This window comes from Nestor notabilis, unplaced genomic scaffold, assembly GCF_000696875.1.
Source record: "Nestor notabilis isolate BGI_N333 unplaced genomic scaffold, ASM69687v1 scaffold15093, whole genome shotgun sequence".
NCBI classification, from domain to species: Eukaryota; Metazoa; Chordata; class Aves; order Psittaciformes; family Psittacidae; genus Nestor; species Nestor notabilis.
Genome location: NW_009922513.1, coordinates 1 through 16,423, shown reverse-complemented (window position 1 = coordinate 16,423; position 16,423 = coordinate 1). Strand labels below are relative to the sequence as shown.

Here is a 16,423-nt window from a genome sequence, read left to right as displayed (position 1 = left end):
AAATAATGAATGTAGCTAGAAATTCTTATTATGGCGTTTCTCAATTTGTACTAGGTTTCTGGGTTTAAACATGAAAAAGAGGATGGAGATTAATTTGACACGGTAACACCAGATACTTAGTAAGGTAACTTTAGTTAGTAAAGGTAATAAATAGGTTACTATCTAACCTTACATGGGAAAAGGTAACATTAGTTAGGCAATGTCATAAAGACATTTTCATATTTTCTGAGGCAAGATGCTCAGGTTTCCTTTCAATTACCTAAAGCTCATTTCACGTTACTTATCTTTCAGATAACTTTGTCATAGTTCATATTTTATAGTTCTGTTTATGCTGTGCAATTAAACAGGTAATTTTATTATGTAAATACATTCTCTAAAATTTACCTGTTTGAAATGAATTTTTAAATGGAAGTTTCAGCTCATATTCTTATTAAATGAAATAAGTTAATTCTATCTGGAGAAATCTTTTAGAGAGCTTGCCAGAATTCATTTTTATGGAGTGAGAACTATCTAGATAATTAAAAAGAATTCAGAACTCTGAAAGTCTCTTTTGTTGTTTTGAGATTTTTTTTTACTTTCCTTCCTACCCATCTTTCTTTTAAAAATAGTCTCTTGTGTAACTGAAAATCAAGACTATGTTGAGAAAAATTACTTAATTTTCTGCGAATATGTGGGGGAAGATATGGAGTGTAGCTTCACTGAACTCAGTTTTAGAGGTTACATCAGCTGGTTCTGGCTCCATGTTAAACAGCACTCTCAGTTCTTTGGTATTATGGTATTAAAAGTTTTATTGTGAGATATTTATTTTCTAGTTTCTAGGGTTATTCTTTTTTTTTTAAATTAGAATTGACTTAGTTGTATCACTAGAATGGAAATAGATTTGTTTAACTATTTTCAGCGAATAGGTGTGTTTTTTCTCTATCATGCAGAAAGCTTTGCAATTGGAATCAGTTCTTCTCCAGTGATTCCTGCTATGAGAATATGGATGACAGCACGCATCAAAGTCATCTGGCTAGTGAATATAAAAACAATCTTAAGAGGTTTTTTTGGGTGCTTAACTGTAGAAGGGAACTGCAGTTCTAATGGAAAATGTTTGCTCTGTACAGAATGTGTACTGCATATCTGCAAAGTCAGTGAAATTTTCTTTTATGTTTGAAGATTCTCTTCAATTGTACTAGGAGATGTGTTTAATAAGCAAACATTGCTCATGGTGTTTTCCTTTTTTTTTAGGCACAGAAATCATGGATAGAAAGAGCATTTTACAAGAGAGAATGTGTTCATATCATACCCAGCACCAAAGACCCCCATAGGTAACTGCATTCTACTTGTATGAAAAATGAAAGTAATTTGCAAGAAAATGCCTATATATACGTGTGCATATGCATGTATATGAAGATAAATAGTTTGGAACGACTTATTTGGTCAAAAGATGATGGAATTACATCTGGAGTGATGGATTCGTAGAGACACAATAGTGTCAGTTCAAAACTTATTTCATTCTAAATTAAAAAAAAAGGAAAATCAAAGGTGGATCAGTATCTATGTTTGATATCCTTATCTTCTTAGTTCAATATACAGTGTCTTGAATATTTACCTAAATTGGATGCATGACAGTCAATACTGTCAAAAGAAAATAATTGCAGGGAACTACCAATTTAAAATGCAACTCCATGCAAAACCTGTTTATTTGGCCTTATGTCAGCTGAAGACAGTAGAAAGTGTTACCTTCAATTTGTGCATATTTAGAACAGAACATGATCTTATTGAAATAAGGGAAAGTCCAAAGTAACCAAGATCATTGAAAGAAAAGGTAGTATGTTCTTCCAGAAGAAGTGAGTTCATATAGCAGGAAACTGGTCAGCAGAGTTGAAAAGGTTTTGGCTTTTTTTTAAAGATTGGTAGGCCATTTAAGATTGTTTCCCTGTTCAGTTTATACATGCACGTGACTGAAGTTTTCTGTTTGGTTAATGTCATAGGTGTTGCTGTGGGCGTCTAATAGGTCAACATGTTGGACTGACTCCAAGCATCTCTGTAATTCAGAATGAGAAAAATGAGAGCAGGCTTACTCGCAATGACATCCAGTCAGAGAAGTGGTCCATCAGCAAGCACACGCAGCTCAGCCCGACGGACGCTTTTGGAACCATTGAGTTCCAAGGAGGAGGCCACTCCAATAAAGCCATGGTAACCATGTTTTTCTCTTAAATAATGCTATTAGCTCAAAAAGGCATTCACAAAGAATAAACAGCATTCTTTCTTAACTTCATTTTAAAATATTATTTAGTGTAAGATGGTAACATATGTTTTTATGTATCATGTGCCAAAGAATTGCTGAACGGAATTAACTGTAAAAGCTGGAGTGCAGCATAAGAGGGACTACCTTTATGAAGACTGAAGACATGCTGATGTGCTGCTATCTCTATTTTCTTCCAATGGTTAGCTTTCCCTCTTTTTCTGAATAATTTTAGAATTCAGCTCTGGTTTCCCATTGCTGGCTGTGTCTGCAAGGCTGATAAATTTGAAACATACCAGATTAATTTTAATATTCCTCCAGACATATGTTGGAGGATAGACCAGCTAGACTTACTGGTTCATCTTTCAATGAAATAAGAGGCCCAATAAGTGTCTAGGAACTAGGAAATCACTATTCTGCCACAGATTTCCTTAGGCAAGTCACATAATCATAATATAATGCTACAGAGCTGTACAGAAGTATACTAATCTGAAGGCATTGCTTCACTAAGGTGGAGAGATGTTTCCAGCACCCACACTAACCCATGCATGTATTTCTTCTGTGCGGCATTACATGAAATAAAGAATCTCTCTGACTTTATCTAAACTGCAGAACCTGGGACTTAGGGAATGAAAGATGAGTGCATACCTAGTAGACTGTTGGCCAAGCCACTGGTTTGGTCATCAGTGAAGGAAGAAACAGAACCTCTGGGTGCTGCACAGAATAACCTGCCCAGCAACTCAGTACCATCTTCTTTGCCTGAATCCTTCCCAACAGGTCTCTCATATCTCTCATGGTAATAGATGGATTAGAAATAATCCAAAACTCAGGTATTATGCTAGCAAGAGCCAGATGTTTTTCACGGATGGCTACATCAGTGCTGCAGATGGAATGATTACTTTAATGGACAGTTCTGTTCACCCAGATGGAAGGCTTGTTTTGATAGAAACCAGAAAACACTTTTGCACCAAGAAATAGAAAATTAGGTCATTTCTCTGAGAGTATCACAGGCACCTTATGTTCAGTTGCTAACCAATCATCTAAAAATCTGCAAAGCCATTGCTAGAGAGAGACTCTAATTCAGTAAATAACATTTGCTTAGTGTGAATAAATTGGCACCTCCCTCAGCACTAAAATGAACCAAACCATTCCCACTTCTTTTTGATATCCACAAGGAGTAGGAACAAAACAGACTCATTTCACCAAAACTGAGGAATATTCAGAGATGTAGTAGTCATAATGCTATTAATCATATATGGATATTTTGCATTAAATCAGTCTTTATGAGAAAGGGTAATCACTAGAGCTTTTTGAGTTGTGTTTGAGATCATTATAAAGCAATAAACGGTTCTTCCCAGACTAATGTAGTCTTAGGCAGCCAAGAAATGATGAAGGGTTTAGGGAAGCTGTTGATATCAATTTCTCTTGAGGATTTCTGGTCTTTATTGGGATCCTAGCACAGTGGCATAAGAGAACAGGAGATGCTCCAAGGTATATGCTGTGTGCTCAAAAAAAAATATAGTTGGAGTGAAACTGTGGAGATGAAATTGGAAGTCACATGAAGGAAAAAAAAATCTCGTCACAGAGTGCAGTCAGGGATGAAACCATGAAGAATTCAGAAAAAAAGAAAACAAAAAGTGGTTAAAAATCTGAAACTTAGAGATCAATACAGATGAAACATTTATTGCTGGAAAAATCCTGGGTTTATTTTGACAGTGCTAGAATCACGAAGACAGTTGCTTCTGCCATCTATTCTTAGTTGTTAAATTCCACCTGAAACATGAGAACAACCAAATTCTTTGTTAATTGAATAAGTCTTTAAAAGCTCCAGAAATTCAGTCATCCCTCTGGTGGTAAAAGTGCTTCAAATTAAACAATTCACTAAATATCTCTTTAAGTGCTGTCCTGCTTGGGCAGTACCAATGAGAAAAGATTCTCTTATTTGATAAAAACACAAATAAGGAGTTTTGCATAACTAGTAATTGTGCATTTTTTTTCAAATGGAAGCAAAATATAGAGCTTTTTATACTATGGTGTATTTGTTACTGAAAACAGTATGAAGGTGTCCTTGTGGTCATATTTCCAGCCCAAACATTATTTTAGGGTAGATTATAGTCAACGAGCTGCCTAACTACTTGTTGTAGTTTTATCAGTTGAAAGAATGAATCTCCTATCTCTGAATTTGCTGGGTACAAGGTCCTTCCCACAATAAATACAACTTACCAAATCAAAAGCTTTCTGTGAAAGGCAATAGTTTTCTCAGTCAAAGCAACCAACCAATTTTGCCAGCAGAGAAGGGAAAAATGAGCTTTTAAATTATCTTGAAAAATAAGGCTTGGAAAAAGGAACAAGTACATAATAAATCTTGGGAACATTCTTTTTCAGACAGTATATTTTCAAACTCAAAAGCAGAGAAGCAAGGAAGCATGATACATGGACGTGTATTTTCTAAAAATATGCTGCTTAGTTATTTCTTACTATTGGATATCAAATATCACTATAGCATAGAAGCTGATTTTTGCAGACAGTCATGGTAGGTTAATATTGTGCCTATAGGCTAATGAAATAACTGTAAAAACAGCAAGATTTTGTAAGCTGACCTACTTCAAGAAAATCTACAGGGGAAGAATTTGGCATAAAATTCACCACCCATTCCTTAATTTATTTATTATTCCTTAATTTATTTACTATTCCTTAATTTATTTACTGAATTGCATGCCCACACATGAAAATTATTAAGAAATGCAAACGCAGAACTGAGTAGTATTATCTTGGTCTGTGCTTACAGCAGAATTGGTAATTTTTCTGAATCAGGTTATAAGGAATTAGATGGGATTTATTAATGAAAAATGCAGTTTTATAATTGGGAACCTGGTAGTTAATAAGATTAATGTGTGTAAGACTGACAGATAATTGTTTCTTCCTTTGGAAGTAACAGAATTTGATTTTAATAATATATGTACAAATTTGATAATATGTATACTTTGTATGTATATTTGCAAGCTACAAATACAGTGATAGAATATTGTATCAGTTGCCACCAGACAATTAACAACGGTATTTTTGCTGTGAAAATGAAAATTATACTGAAATTATAATAGAACATGTGGATTTGGACCAAACCAGAAAAGACAATGTAGGTTTACGTATTGCTGATAGAACTGACTGTGCCATTAACTTCCTTCTCACAGCCACATAAAACAAAAATTCTCAAACAGCATGAATTTTGCTAATACCACTTGTTAAATTTGTTAAAGTATCTTCAGTGGGGCAGCACTAAGCTACTTAAATCAATAATGTGAATAGCTGAGAATGCAGCAGATTATATAGAACTATATAGCTGACATCAGATAACATAGGTAAACAAGTCTTCATCTAACCACAGATGATCCAGCAACAACATTCGGTTTTAAATCTCTGTCAAGTGCCTATTTTCTTTAAAAGAGGCTCATCCCATTAATGTTTCAGAAACATTTAACAGTTTTTCTGTTTGCATTTACAAATTTGCAGCTGTAGAAGAAATAAAATTCAGTATTAGAAGCTTAAGCTTTTTTATGGTACATGGAAACATGAATGAACATCAGTAGAATTCCATTGTACATAAAAAGTTTCTTAGACTTTCTAATATACAGATCCTCATAACTTTATTATTTATTAAGGATATTTAGAAATCAGCCATATAAAAGGTATATTTCTGCTTTTTCTGCTTTAAAAAAAAATTCATTGTTGTCAAAACTGTAAAAATGAGCTTAAAATCCATCAGGGCTTTTGAAATAAAAAAGAAGCATTCCTGTAACTTGCTTGAACCATGAGAAAGGCAGCAAACATTGTTTTTCTTATAGTAAATTAACACTAAAGAACATTTATGGAATTTTAAAGATGGTGTTCTACATGGAGAAAAAGGGGAAAGGAACCAGTTGAATTTCAGTCTAGATGACAGTTTTTCTCCTGAATTCTGTGAGAATTACATGAGGGCTATTTTTTATGTGAAGGTCATACTTTGAGGGAATCAATCTTTAGCTTGAAGAAGAGTCTGCAGTGATGGAATCTTAATTAAGGTAGGTGAAATAGCCACCCAGCACCTGCATGCTTCAGAGAGAAACAATGGAGCAACCTTAGACTGCAGATCACAAAATGTTCTGTGAAGATACTTTCTTTGAAGAAATACAATAAAATTCTGAATCTTTTCTATTTTATTCACTGATACTGTCATCTGCGGTCATTCACCATGTACTTTAATGAGACAGCTGTGCCTGAGTAACAGTACATTCTACTTGCCACTCAGGAACTTTGACTTTTGCCCTAGGGTACGGGAATCCAGCTTGCAAGCATCTGGCTGTTTGGCTGGTGATGGGCACAGTTATGTTTTAGAAAACCAGTAAAAAAAAGTAAAACAACTATTGGCATCAGCGCCCTTGCTGTCTACTTCTGTTTAGGGATCAAATGGGCATGACAGCTAGAACATGATGATTTATCATTTCAGAGCATTATCCTGAGGTGTCAGATCAGTCCATAAGTTTTGTGGTTGAAGCGGTATTTTTGCTTCCTATCATGCCCTGCTCTGCTGACATATAACAACTAAAGTCTTGCATCCTAGCCATGCACCACTCCCATAAAGAAGGGATTGAATTATTTGTTATTAGAACTGATCATTTCTACAGCTGACAAATACACTTGGCATGGAATTTCAGGATAACAGAGCTGTGGTTTAGCTTAGGTTTACATTTACATATTAAATCTGCCTCTGGAGTCTATAGCAAAAGAAATCAGGTACCACAGAAATACTCAATATTCTAAACTGAAAACTGAAAAGGCTGGATATTCTGCTTCAAGATTGAAAAAGAATTTTTAATATGGACAAAACTGGTGTTAGAAGTGTTTATTCGTAATTTAAAGCATACTTTGAAAGTGATGACAGAAGAATTCTTTTGTACTTACTGGTTAAGATATTAAGTAATAGCAAAAGAGTCACCCCAGGCATACCAAACTGAAAATAGGCTCTGTAAGAGCAAAAAATGGATTAGACAGTCAAAAAATTGAGTCTGTGCACAGGAGGAAAATCACATTTGATGCCATTTCCCTTCTAAAACAGTGAGGTTTATCCATGATGATTTAAATTTCAATTTCCATGAAAAAACCTCTTAGATTTATTTTTGCTTGAATTTACTCTTTATAAAGTAAAATAAATTCTTGTAAGCATAGAGGGTTTTGCCTGCCGTATAAAGAACAAGCAGTTGTTTGCAATTAAAGATGGCTACATTTCAAATTCATGTAAGAAAATTGTTCTTCTTTGTGATTTGCTATATAGATTTTAGTTATCGAAATCCAGACATCTTAGTAGATAATAAAATTAATACATAGGCTTAAGAAGGTAGGGTCAGGGAAGTCACACATTCTGGGATATAAAACACTGCTAATGAATCAAAGAAAACCAGTCACTGGCTGGATTAGATAATACACATCTGATGCAATTTGTGCCTTTATCTTGATACCATCCTGGATGGTGCAGTAGCCTCTGTTTTCAGCAAATTTGTATGGCCATTATTAATATGATTTCACTTTAATTATCTTCTTAAAATTCCTAGTCTGTCTTCACTATAAAACAGAGTAAGTTACCAGTGATCCCGAAGCGTAAACCACATAGTTTGACCAGCAAAGGTTTCATGTAGGCCCCCTGAAGGGTACTGTCTATCTATTAATGCTTGAAGTGGTAACAAGGGATAGCCCTTTGCAACCTCAGCTTTTCCTAAGGGCAGGGCAAAATGGGTAAGAATCAGTCTCCGGACCACTCCGCTAATGTGTTAGAACTTTGACAGCCCTCAAATCCTAATCAAAATTGTTAGCTTCACCATCTGGTCAGTGGGATCAGGTGCCATGCAAGATTTTTCTCAACTCCCACACAGAAAATCGAATGAGTAACTACTGAGAATACGGTTCATGTATATACAACTTAAGGGTACAGTATGCTCTTGCCAGACCTGAATATTGTATGTGCTTTGTCCATTAGTTCTTATGAAGTTGCCTGGCTGCTGCAGAGAACATTACTGATGCACTGGCTTGAATGTGCATTCCCAAGTTCTTGCTCAGCTTTCAGTCTGGCTGTGCCCCCCTTGCTTCTCTGTGACTATTTGTCCAAACAGTCTTCTGCTTCCAGAAATGTTAAGAACAGCTGTTAACAACCCATTCTTGCGAAGAACCCTATCAGCAATTTCTTCTGGAAAAGTCAAGTCCTTAATTCTCATTCATCTAGAAAGAAGTCCACTTGACCGTCATATAATTTACTAAAAAAGAGCAATCATTTAGCAATAAATAAATACTGATTAGATGTTAAAAAAGGAGAAAACGATTACATAATATATGTGGATATTAAACTACCTGGCATGTTACAATAATTAAGCTAGAACTAGGGATTCATCTGACTGAAAGGAAAGTTGCCTTTATCTGCCTGGTGGCTGTGCTGACAACTCATCAAGGGAAGGACTTCTGAAATAACTCTATATGCATTGCTTCAATCAGAAGCTTGACAGATGAGTGGCTTTCTGTAACCTATTTTGTTCAGTTAAAAGGGTCCTTCCAGATCTTACAGCTATAGAGAGAATTTTATCCTCTTATGGCCCATATCTGATATGTAACTAGAATTCGAAAAAGTATCATCTGTTGTGTCACAGGCTTTGTGAAACCATACAACAGCAATAGGAATAGCAAGAGAAAGAGCCCAAATAGAAAGACTTGTCAGGAAGAGACAGGTATATATATGTGACATGCTAATCATGTAGAAATTTTGACGACAATTGTTCTTTGAGATCACACAGATGAGCATGATCTACCTTGGGGAAAATGCTACAGATGTACACAGAAAATCCAAGAGCTGCAAATGTGTAAATGTGTTCCAAAGCACTTTCTGGTCCTGTACCTTGTTAGGCAAATTCATGAACCTATACAAATCACTCTGTAAGTCATTCATCTGACAAGTACCTGTTTAGAAGTCTTGCTCAGTTTAAACTGACCTGTGCTTGAACAACCAAGTTTGTTTCTGTTAATTCCTACCTTTGGAGAGTTTGACTTTGTTAATTTGAAAATAAGATAAAAGTGAATGCTCTGTTGTGACTCTTGACTACCTAGGTCATCTTTGGCAGACCACTTAAGTCTTTGCTCCAGCTTTTACATCCATAAATTAAAGACATTTTTCAAGCATTGCTAAGCACAATCAATGACTAAATAAAGAAAAACTGTCCAGAATATGAATTGCAGGTATTCCATTATTCCTAGTTGTCTAGTTTCATAACTTTTGAAAAATCAAGTTAGCATTTAGTTAGTGCATCTGTCATATAGATTGCCTTTTTTCAGTGATCCATTCGCATACATCATATGTATAACCAATCTTTCTTTTTTTTTTTCATGACTGCCCTTATTCCTGCAGTATGTACGTGTGTCTTTTGACACAAAACCTGACCTTCTTCTGCATCTGATGACCAAAGAGTGGCAGCTTGAGCTCCCTAAACTTCTCATCTCTGTGCATGGGGGCCTTCAGAATTTTGAACTTCAGCCAAAACTCAAGCAAGTCTTTGGAAAAGGCCTCATTAAGGCTGCGATGACAACTGGAGCATGGATATTCACTGGAGGAGTAAACACAGGTAACAGAAACATTGAAATGAAAGCACAGTGGCTTCTAGGAGTTCATCACAGAAAAAAATTAGGGCTGATGAGATTAAGAAGCCATTCTGTGTTTTATTTTATTAGTGTTGGCTGTACTATGTGCAAACAAGAAAAATGTCAAGTTCATACCAGCCTGAGAGCTGCCAGAGAATAAAAGGTTTGCTAAAGCATGAAAAACACACTGGGGGGCTGAAAATAAAGCCTCCTGTAAGACAATTATATTGGTGTATTGCCAGTGAAGACTCTATAACAGTAAGCTACAGGGAGTAACTACTAATTAGAAACTGAAGTTGAACTCTTATTACATAAAATGGAAAACATTTATCCAGAAAAGACCTTTATTTTATCTTACAAGATGATCTGAAACATGAAAGGAAGAAAGACTCTGTTTTGTGGATGTGGTAGCAAATTTTATTGCGAATAAGTATCACTTTTTTTTTCCTTTCTTGTAGACGGCTTGGTCTATTTTCTTTTTCTATTGCCCATGCAACAAGAACAGTAACTTTGACATTTGTACTCAAACAACATCTGTAACATCTCAGATGGGTGTCCTAATGACCCAAGATAGCAGCTGGCCCAGCTCTTCTGGGAGAAAGCATGAAGGTTTTGGGAATAAGCAGCAAAATGTGGTTCCCCAGATAGAAAATATTGAGCAGTGGCTTCTCAGTTACCCTCCCTGAAGGAGGCAGAAAGGAAGAGAGATTCAGGGGAAAGTCAAACATTTATCTTTGATAGAGATAAATGCAAAAAGTTTTGAGCTAGGACAGGTACCTGTAGATTCTTGTGTCATTCTCATTTGCTGCAGTAACAAAGCTATAATTTAGTAATTTATTAATCCCACAGACTGTATCTTTTTATTGGCTATGGAAAATATTGTAATCACTCTATCAGGCATTAAATTTAGTGCATTTTAGATCAGGTCCTACATACTTGAATATGAATGCTTAATAGGAGTCTTGGGCTTTTTAGTTTCCAGAGCACATAAAATTTAAAACTTGTCCTGGGTTCAGCTGTAACAGTTGTTTTTCTCCTTCCTAGTAGCTGGTGCAGTGCTGTGTTTTGACTTCAGTCTGGGAACAATGCCGATAACACACAGATGTTTTAGTTGTTGCTCAGTAGCACTTACCCTGGTCAAGGACTTTTCAGTCTCATGCTCTGCCAGTGAGGAGGAGCACAGGAAGCCAGGAGGAAGCAGAGACAGGACACATTCCATACCATAGCACATCACGCCCAGCATATAAACTGGGAGGAGTTACCTGGAAGGCTCAGATCACTGCTCTGATCAGGCTGGGTATCAGTAGGCAGGTGGTGAGCAACTGTATTGTGTATCACTTCTGTTTATTGTGGGTATTTTTCCCTTTCCTTTTTAGTTTTATATTCTCTCCCCTAGTTATTTCCCTTATCATTATTATTATTGGTGGTAGCAGCAGTGGTTTGTATTATACCTTAGTTACTGGACTGCTCTTATCTCAAGCCGGTGAAGTTACATTCTTTTGATTCTCCTCCCCATCCTGCCGGGCATGGTGGGTGGGAGGAAGAAAGGTGGAGTGAGCTGCGTTGTTCTGATTTACTAGCTGGGCTTAAACCACAACAAAACTATATTCAGTTTTATTACAGTACCAATATAAATAGCAGAAAAAAGGCATAGCTTCTGAAGTGTCACATAAACCTCACATCTCTGCAGAACAAGGAAGAAAATCAGGTTAAATGTTGACCTGTATACTGTGATGTTAATAGTTGTTAGTTAGCATAGTAATGTAGTAAAGATGGCAAAGACATATAAATTTTAAGTTAAAAGTAGATTAGAAAACTGTAGATACTGTACACTTATTGCAGTGGATTTCTACAGGAACTGTAGAAATCAAACTACGGAAATTTTGTAAACAAGGGCTGACTGTAACATATGCATTTAGCAAATGCATGGCTGCTTCATACCATTTCTCAAATCATCATAGTTGCAAATGACAAAACAATAAAAATGAACCAGGGAAGTCCACATAATTACTGTTGAAAAGGATTTTTTTTTTTGTGTAACCAAAAATTACCTAAATAAAACAATAAAGATCAAGTTGCTGAGTGTCATTTTAAAAACATATAGTTCCAGAAGCATTTCTGCAGCACTAGTTACATCTCACTGCTGGTTTTGATTTCTGGAGCATAGCAGTTTATTGCTCTGGGGCTAGGTTTTCAAACTGTGGGGGTGAAAATTGTTTTGTCTCTGTATGAAATTGCACAAATTCAGAATTTCTGAGTACAGTCTTTTCTGTTGATGATGAATTTTTGGATCAGATTTCTCTTAAGGAAAAGTATAATCAAAAAATTCTGAAATACTGCTGTTGGACTGAGAATCAGTGATGTGACAGGAATGGTGCATACCTGGGTATAACCATGACTGTTTAGTAACTTAAACAAATAGTTCTGAATATTCATGTGAGGCAGAAAGCTGATTGTTCTAAGCTGCAGAATATTTTGCAGTCAAGAGAGATTTTCTGCTTTGAATCTTTTGGGTTGCTGGATCATAGATTAATTCATACTTGATTGCAGGTACAGGTTTGATTGTTGGTTTTTTAACTTTTCCACCACAAGAAGGAAATTAGCCTCCTGGACTTAAAGGTTAGGTTGTGGAGTTTTTTCTTACATTGTTCATTTACAATGCAGAAAAACTACAGCTAAAATCACATCTATTGTGTGACTGTTGTAATTCCAATCCAGTCATCTTGAAAGTGTGAACTCCAAAGAAGAAGCACAGAACTGAGTTACAGATAACATCCACAGCCAATCCACAAGTCTGCTTCAGTGCAGCCACATCACAAGAATAGTTATTGATACACAGGTAAAAAAAAAAGTATTTTTTCTGAAAAGGAAGTGGGAATGGCACTTGAGATACCACTGAAACAGACAAAGCTGACCTAAAGCATACAAGGAGCATTATCAGAAAGCACTTGGAAAAGAGCTGGCACAGTCATTCTTTCTGTGCTAATTTTTGTTTTCTCACTGATCCTCAGGGGGCTTCTAATACTCTACTGGAAGCTATGTCAGGTGACTGAGTTTGTTTGTTTGGAAAGAATGGTAGAATGGCTCACCACAGAGTAGTGTATTGATGTTTTTACATTTTCATCCCTTATTCAGACAGAAGGGAACATTTATATGCCATAATTTTTTTTTGCTGGGAGATGGAGAGTATAATTCTTGCTCTTCTTTCCGTGCTTGGGAAGGATGCAAGTGCTTACGTGTGCATATATGTTTGTAAAGACAAGAACAGATAAACAAGTTACAATCAGCTGTCAACATTTCCATTCCTGTTTCTAGAGCTGTGTAATTTTTTCTTGCTACTTCTTTTAATATTTTTTAGATCAGATAAAATAGACTTACAATATTACAGTAATAGTAATCAACAGGACTATATTCATAGCTTTCCTTAATTATAAGTATATGCATAGGTGTTTCCAAGAATTCTGTACTAAATCCATACCATAACGAACAAAAAGGACGTAATTATGGATTCTCATTTTATGCTGTTTCTTCCCCAGGAGTCATTCGGCATGTTGGAGATGCACTGAAAGATCATGCCTCAAAATCTAGAGGGAAGATCTGCACCATCGGTATAGCTCCCTGGGGGATTGTGGAAAACCAAGAGGATCTGATTGGCAAAGATGTAAGCCCTATATGGACACGGATCACCTCCAATCTGTATAAAACTTCCAGTTGTTTTTCCTCTCCTTTCCGTCCCTCACTTAGTTTCACTCAGAATTATGTCTGCAGCAAAAAATCAGTACATAAACAGGCTTTCCATTATGGTTGATACCTGTTTTGACATGGGAACAGTAAAAAGTTCCCAAAATGTACAGTTATTAAAACTAAATTATAAAGAAAGTTTGTTAAAAAGTTAATTGAAAATAACACTGAAGTTTCATCCTTAGAACACTATGACCCTGGAAAGTGCCTAAGAAAGCACTGATTACAAAGCTTAAAGTCTGACTCACTTTGAAACAGTACTATAATGCATTCTCTTTTAAACCTATACAGTCACTCAGAAAGATTAACATCTCCTATTTTAAATACATAAGCAGTTTACTTACGCTGGTTATATGTTACCTAAAGCTTTCCTGGGCCCTCTTTTTTTACCCTCACCTCTTGTTCATTCACAAATAATCTGCCTGAGAACCAGTGGGGTAACTTTGAGTAGAGAAGAGATATAGGCTTCATTCTGCATAATGAATGTTTTTCTTGTCCACATTACACTAAAGCATTCTCTGTATGTTCATCCATTAGCAAGCTTGGGAGGGGAAGAACATTCAATTATCAGTTAGGTCAGAAGGAATTACAGTGAGTTTAAAGAAATTGATCCAGCTGGAATTCATTGCAATTCACTATTAAAGTACAGCCATTAGAAGGAATTGTATTAGCATGGGGTTTTCTACTCTTAATACCACCAGTGCTTGTATAATAGGATTCCCAATATACACAAACAGGATTTTGCAGCAGTAATTCTGAGTTACTAATAAACTCATCTGAGATGCAGTGCAAAAAATGACCAGCAGAAATAGCTAACCGCAAAGATGAGGTGTGTCTTGTTACATAAGTATAATGTACACATCAATTTCAAATAAGCAATCTTTACTGACTATGCATAGAGTTCTGGAAGTATTACAGGAAGAAAGAAATCAAGAAAGTACATCAAATTAGTTGTGAATTTTGGGACATTTTAATTTCTCTGTTAGTTATTTCTACCTGTTCTAAAGCTGCCAACCTCTGTTCACCGCTAGTCACCACCTGTTAAAGGAGCTCTTTTACAGAAAGAAATTAAGAAATCAGTTTCTCAGCTGTTCTATCCAACTGAAACAGCCCCCCCAGTTTCTGGTTTCAGTAAGAGACTTTTTTCTTTAAATATCCTTCCAATTTAACAGGAAGCCAAGAAGTTGAATGCAGACTTGATCATCGGACAGAAAGTGACAAAAGTTTAAAAAACATAGAACAAATTTGGATAAAGTCTTCCATTAAGGCAGCCACAATTATTCCAGTAGGATTACAATTACAGGTTGATCTCTAAAGAGTTTCAGAATGTATCTGTAACAGCCAAAATTGAAACTTTTCCACCAAGCCTCCTGACCCTGATTATTTTCATAAAATGATTGATCAATAGCATGATGTAATGCTGGAGCACTTCCGGTTTTATTCATCTTTAATATACACGTAATGATACTGCTTTATGCTTACCAATATTAAATTTCAACTTCCATTTTATTGCCTAGTCAGGCTGCTTTATGAAGGCTTTCTTTAACTCTTCATAGTCCATAGCTTTTCACACTCTTATTCATAGCTTTTCACACTCTTGTTAACCTGAAATTCCTTACAACTCTGTTGAACAGAATGTGACAGCTTGAGGTAGACTGCTTATGTCACTAAATCTTCATAGTAACAGTCTTTGCAAAAATTATTTTTTTCTTCTTACTGTTTTCTCTCCCTTCCCCTCAGCTTTTCCCAGCTACTAATACCTCAAAAGACTTTCCCTCTTATCCCGTGTGTGCATTTTCTTCAGAAACCTTTGGTGAGGAAGCTTTTTGAAAGCTTTTTAAAAATCAAAGTGTACTGTATTGACTGGCTCGTTAGAGGTGAATGCTGTGAAATGAACCAAGAAGGGGAAATATAAATAGTACCAAAGCATGTAAAATAAATCATCATTAAGAAAGAAACAAAGACCACAAAGGATTATGCAGGGTGGGGGAAAAGTCAACCAATAGTAAAAGGCTTGTCAAACTCCAGCATCAATGTGGCTTTATGCCTGTATGCACTGTGTCTAGTCAAATTATAATCAGAACTGAAGAGTTGTCAAAACATACCCTTCCAGCAGCAGACAGATACAGAAAATTGTCTTAGTCATGGGATGTGGGGAGGGAGAAAGAAAGGGGGGAGTTACTGCTGTTGCACATGACCTAGTGCATGTTGCCTCTCTACACCTCATGGCAAGTCAGGCATGCTCAGCAGAGCTGTCTCTCTGCTACTGCACCAGCCCTTGCCTTGCCTGTATGGATCTTGAAGTCATAGTGGAGGAGTTTTATTACATTTACCAGTCCATCTGAATCAGTCAGGCCTTGGGAATCCTAAAGACTTTCCTCAGAACCATGAAGAGAACTAGCCAAGCTAAGCAAAATATTACTGTTGTCTGCCATTTGTTATATTGCAATGGTTAAAGATCCCTAAAGAGACCCGTCTTACTCTTCTACTGTAAAAGCAATATAGCAGAAAACAGTGGCCCTCTCAACACACTTAGATTCTAATTTAAAAACAAAGCACACAAGGGAACGGTAGTTAGTTGCCTTATTTCCAATTTTCTGATAGAAGAACTGAGAAAATAAGGTAGCGTGCTCAATCTTGTAGAAAACTTGGATTATAAACAAGTTTATCCCGACATACACAGCCATTCTTCCTTTTAAAAGAGTGCATTTTGTGAGTCTTCTTAGCATGCACATCTTTCCTTTCAGGGTCTGTTTAGTCCTCAACTAATCAGTAAGTATATATTACTTATATATATATTAC

General features: G+C 36.1%; 1 protein-coding gene across 1 annotated transcript; it reads left to right on the top strand.

The window, feature by feature from the left end:
- Positions 1-1,236: 1,236 nt before the first annotated feature.
- LOC104403499 (transient receptor potential cation channel subfamily M member 3-like) lies at positions 1,237-13,541 on the top strand (the record flags this gene model as incomplete). The annotated part of the gene is made up of 4 exons (XM_010011653.1): positions 1,237-1,310; positions 1,977-2,181; positions 9,651-9,864; positions 13,417-13,541. Coding segments are annotated over exons 2-4 (342 nt in total), but the record flags the coding sequence as incomplete, so codon positions are not given.
- Between the last annotated feature and the right edge of the window lie 2,882 nt (positions 13,542-16,423).